At 39.0% G+C, this 5,466-nt stretch overlaps 1 protein-coding gene across 1 annotated transcript; it reads left to right on the top strand.

The window, feature by feature from the left end:
- The first annotated feature begins 3,442 nt into the window (after nt 1–3,442).
- LOC107876444 lies at nt 3,443–4,558 on the top strand. Its single transcript, XM_047394006.1, has 4 exons — nt 3,443–3,635; nt 3,741–4,276; nt 4,341–4,394; nt 4,493–4,558. Exons 1-4 carry the CDS (start codon nt 3,443–3,445, stop codon nt 4,556–4,558), a joined length of 849 nt encoding a protein of 282 aa, XP_047249962.1.
- The last annotated feature ends 908 nt before the right edge of the window (nt 4,559–5,466 follow it).

Raw genomic sequence — 5,466 nt, 5'->3', positions numbered from 1 at the left:
TCTCCATTTGACATACCTCACATATCTCAAGAGTCAATCCGGTTGCGTCTTTTCCCATTCTCTTTAATGGGAGAAGAAATTTTATGGTTGTGGTCTTTGCCCATGGGGTCTATCACTTCATGGGTTGGGCTCATGGAGGCATTCTTGGAAAGATACTTCCCCCTTTCTTGGATGTTGCAACTAAGGGATGAAATCATCAACTTTTTCCAACTTAATGGCAAACCATTATATGATGCTTGGCAATGATTCAACAACAAGTTAATGCAGTGCCCAAATCATGAGGTTCCGAATAAAATGCTTCTTTAAATTTTCTATAGGGCATTGGATCAATTGAATAAGACGGTAGTCGATAATGCGGATGAGGGTTCTATTATTAGACTGTCGTATGGTATTGCATAAACTTTATTAGATCAAGTGGCTAAGCAAACTAAACAGTGGCACACAAAATACACCGAGGTTGATGTGGGGGCTCCCTCTGCATCTTTTGTGAGCCAAGAGCAAAAGTAAAAAATGAAGAAAAAGATGCAAATATGGCTAAAGTGATGACATAACTTGATCTTCTCACCAAGAATGTAATGGGAAATCCTCTTAAGGTGGTTAACTTTATTGCTTCTAAGAGTGCTAAAGCTTATGATGATGACGAAACAGAGTCCCTTGATGAAGAAATTCAATTCTTGTCAAACCAATGGGGGGTTCCCGCCCTACCTATCAAAGGCAAGGTGGGAATCAAGGTTGGAAGGAAAGAGATTGTAATAGAGATTAGCGTGATAGAGATCATGATTGGAGAGATAAAGAGAGAGATTATGATCGGTATGTACCTTCACATGATCGGGCAAAGGGTAAAGCATCAAGTTTAATTGAACTGGATAAGCTCAAAAATAAAGATTTCCTTGCTCGGATTTTATTGAGAATTGAGGGGACCAACATGATGGTAAGAGAAATGAAAGGTGCTTCTCACAGCTAAATCAAATGGTGACATCTCACTCGGCCTCTATCAAGCAATTTAAAACTCAATTAGGCCAAATCTTGACACAACTTAATGCAAGACCAAAGGGTGGATTACCCAGTGACATGGTTGTCAATCCTAAAAATAATGCTCACATCATGGCTATTGTCACTAGGAGTGGTCAGAATCTTGGTAAAGGTATTTTTGATCTTGGTGAAGACCCTAATGAAAAGACAAATAAAGAACACGTTAATGTAAGGAGAAAGCGGCTACAAGAGTTAATTTATAATGATCCAAAACCTAATGAGACAAGTGTTGAACAGCCGATGGTAGTTGAAGAAAATATTGAAAGTGAGAAAACTCCGAAGGTGGTTAATGATGATATTCCAAAAGTGGATGAAACTCCAATTATTCCATTACCACGAATTAAAATTCCTCCCCCATTCCTACAAAGGCTCAAGAAGAAGGATGATGATACCAAGTTCAAGAAGCTTTTTGCGAAGTTTAGTAATTTATTGGTGAATATTCCTTTGCTAGAAGCCTTACAAGAAATGCCCGGGTATGATAAATTTATGAAATACTTGGTTACAAATAAGTGAGTTATGGATTTTGAAATAATTGAGGTAACCCACAATTATAGTGCTATAATGTCTAGCACAATAGTGGTGAAGAAAGAAGACTCGGGCGCATTCACTATTCCTTGCACTATCGGGGTCAACAGATTTGAAAAAACGTTGTGTGATCTTGGTGAAAGTATTAATTTGATGCTATTTGCCTTGTTTCAAAAGTTATGATTGGGTGATCCTAAGCCTACCACTATGAGGCTTTTAATGGCCGATCGTTAAATTAAAAATCTCGTGGGTATGTTGTATGATGTTTTGGTGAAAGTTGGCTGGTTTATCTTTCTAACCGACTTTGTTATTCTTGATTGTGAGATTGATCATAAGGTCCCAATCAGTCTTGGTAGACTATTCTTAGCTATTAGAAGGGCCTTAGTGGATGTGGAATATAGGGATATGAAATTTCGGGTGAACAATGAAGAAGCATCCTTCAATGTGTGCAAGTCCATGAAGAAACCCATGGACTTGCAAGTTATTTTGGTGATTGATGTGGTTGATGATGAGGTAGCTAACACTGTTTAACTGGATTTTGTGATTTACCCATTGGTGGGTGTATTGTGGAACTTTGGAAGTGAGGTGGTTGAAGAATATGATGAGATGGTAGCTTTATTGAAGGGTCTTAGATCTTACCCCAAGAACCCGGTCAAATTGGATCTTGATTTGAAAAACCGTGAGAGTCCACCTGCCAAGCCATCTATTATTGAACCACCTCAACTCGAACTTCAGTCGTTACCATCCTATCTTCAATATATTTTCATGGGTGAGGATAATATAATACCAATTATTGTAGCGGGTGATCTTGAACCTTGTCAAGTGGATGCCTTGAAATCAATTATGAAAAAGTATATTTGTGCTATCGGATGGACTATCACAGACATAATAGACATTCCTCCCAGAATTTATTCTCATAAAATCAAGTTAAATGTTGATCATGTTCCTAGTATGGAACACTAAAGAAGACTAATCAACCAATGCAAGAGGTGGTCAAGAAAGAAATCATTAAGTGGCTTGATGCGGGAATTATCTACCCAATTTCAAATAGCACATGGGTGAGTCCAGTCTAATGTATTCCTAAGAAGGGCGGCATGACGGTGGTACCGGATAAGAATAATGATCTTGTACCTATGTGCTTGGTCACGAACTGGAAAGTGTGTATGGATTATCGCAAATTAAACTCGTGGATCGAGAAAGACCATTTTCCCATGCCCTTTATGGATCAAATGTTGGATAGACTAGCTGGTCAAGGTTGATATTTCTTCCTTGATGGTTACTTGGGGTACAATCAAATTTGCATCGCCCCGGAAAACCAAGAAAAGACCGCTTTCACTTGTCCATAAGGCACATTTGCTTTCAAGCGCATGCCCTTTGGGTTATGCAACGCACCGACCATGTTCCAATGATGCATATTGTCAATTTTTTCCGATATGGTGGAGGATACAATGGAGGTCTTCTCCGTGGTTGGGGATTCAGTTGATTCTTGCCTTGCTCACTTAAGTAAAGTCCTTGAACGATGTGTGAAGACTAATCTTGTTTTGAATTGGGAAGAATGTCACTTCATGGTCAAGGAAGGCATTGTTCTAGGCTACAAAATTTTGAGAGAGGGCATCCAAGTGGATTAAGCAAAAATTGAGGTAATTGCTAAGTTACCCCCACCGATCTCCATGAAGGGCATTAGAAGTTTTCTCGGTCATGTCGAGTTCTATCGGCACTTCATTAAGGATTTCTCAAAGATCGCTCATCCTTTATGGAAGCTTCTTGAAAAGGAGGAAAAATTTGAATTTGATAATGATGTGTAAAGGATTTTAATTGTCTTAAGGAACTCCTTGTGTCGGCTCCTATCATAGTAGCTCCGGATTAGTCATTGCCCTTTGAATTAATGTGTGATATAAGTGGTGTTGCTCTAGGTGCAGTTTTGGGCCAAGGAAAAGAGAAGTTTTTCCACCCAATTTATTATGCAAGAAAGACATTGAAAGATGCTCAACGTAATTATACAATTACGGAACAAGAGTTGTTAGCGGTGGTGTATGCTTTTAAAAAGTTTTGGGCCTATTTGTTGGGCACGAAAGTGGGTGTGCACACAGACTATGTATCCCTTAGATATCTCATGACAAAGAGAGAGGAAAAACCTTGATTGATTAGGTGGATATTGCTCTTGCAAGAGTTCAATTTTGAAGTGAAAGATCGAAAGAGATGTGAAAATCAAGTAGCCGAACACCTTTCTCGCCCTGAATCCAGTCATGAGAAGTTGGGCGAGATTGATTTTGATTACACCTTCCCCTATGATCTAGTCATGTCACTTTCGAGAAGTATTACACCTTGGTATACGGATTATAATAACTATATTGTGAGTGGTGTGCTTCCCGATGAGCTCAATCATTATCAAAAGAAGTGGTTCTTATCTGATGTGAAAAAGTATTTTTGGGATGAACCATTCTTGTTTAGTGAGTGTACGGATGGTGTGATCCGTAGGTGTGTCATGAATGCAAAAATGAGAGCTATTCTTAAGGCATATCACTCCTCGCCATTCGGTGGTCATCATAGTAGGATCCGAATGGCCGCTAAGGTTCTTCAAAGTGGATACTATTGGTCTACCCTTCATAGAGATGCTTATGAGTTGGTAAAAACATGCCCTCAGTTCCAAATGAAAGGTGGTGTTTCGAGAAGGCATAAGATGCCTCTTAAGCCTAATCTTGAGGTTGAACTATTTGATGTATGGGGGATTAACTTCATGGGTCCCTTTGTGAGTTCATATGGTAATAAATATATCTTGGTAGCCATCAATTATATCTCAATGTGGGTGGAAGCCATTGCTTTACCAAACAATGAAGGTAAGAGTGTCATTTTTTTCTTGAAGAAGTACATCTTTACAAGGTTCGGGACTCCAAGGTCAATTATTAGTGATGACGGCTCTCATTTTTATAATCAGGTCTTTGGAGCTTTGCTTCATAAGTATGGGGTGAAGCATAAGGTTGCTACTCCTTATCACCCCTAAACTAGTGTCCAAGTGGAGGTTTTTAATAGTAAAATCAAGTCTATCCTTGAGAAAACTATGAATATTGGTCGTACAAATTGGGCGAGATAACTCAATGATGCTCTTTGGGAATATAAAATAGCCTATAAAACTCCTATTAGTATGTCCACCTACCAATTGGTGTTTGGGAATTCTTGTCACTTACTCATTGAGTTGGAACATAAGGATTTATGGGCTTTGAGGAAGTTGAATATGGATTGGAAGGATGCTTCAAAATTGAGATTGAATCAACTTCATGAGTTAGAAGAGTTTTGACTCAAAGCATATGAGAGCTCCGTATTGTACAAAAAGAAGATGAAGAGGTGGCATGATGCCAAGATATTAAAGTGAGAGTTTCATGTGGGTGATGATGTCCTCCTCTACAATTCAAGATTGAAACTCTTTGCAGGAAAGCTTAGATCGAAGTGGTCAGGCTCGTTTGTGATCTCAAATATTTATCCTAGTGGAGCTATTGAGTTGGAAGATCACAAGAAGAAGAAATTTGTGGTGAATGGGCAATGATTGAAACACCATCATGTGGGTGGACCTGGAGCGACTAAGGTTGAGTTGCTTTGCTTCAAAGATCCAAAATGATGACCAAATAATGTCGTGCCACGACTATAACTACGACGCTTCTCGGGAGGCAACCCAAGTTTTATTTTTGATGTTTTTAATGTTTTTATTTTAATTTTAGCTTAGTTTTGATTGATGCAGGTAATATAGCAAAATTGGGGTGCGACAAGTGAGGTTTGGAAGCTCAAAATTAAGCCCCGAACTAAGAATTTAACACAGCAAATTCAGGAACTAAGTTGTAGCGGCCTGCGCTGAACCTGCTTGAGCAGTCCAGCCACAGGTGCAAAGCATCTAGAGAGTAGGCAGCTTGAAAATAA

Source organism: Capsicum annuum, chromosome 7 (assembly GCF_002878395.1).
Source record: "Capsicum annuum cultivar UCD-10X-F1 chromosome 7, UCD10Xv1.1, whole genome shotgun sequence".
NCBI classification, from domain to species: Eukaryota; Viridiplantae; Streptophyta; class Magnoliopsida; order Solanales; family Solanaceae; genus Capsicum; species Capsicum annuum.
Note: the sequence above shows the minus strand (reverse complement) of the source record. Positions and strands in the feature narration are given on the sequence as shown.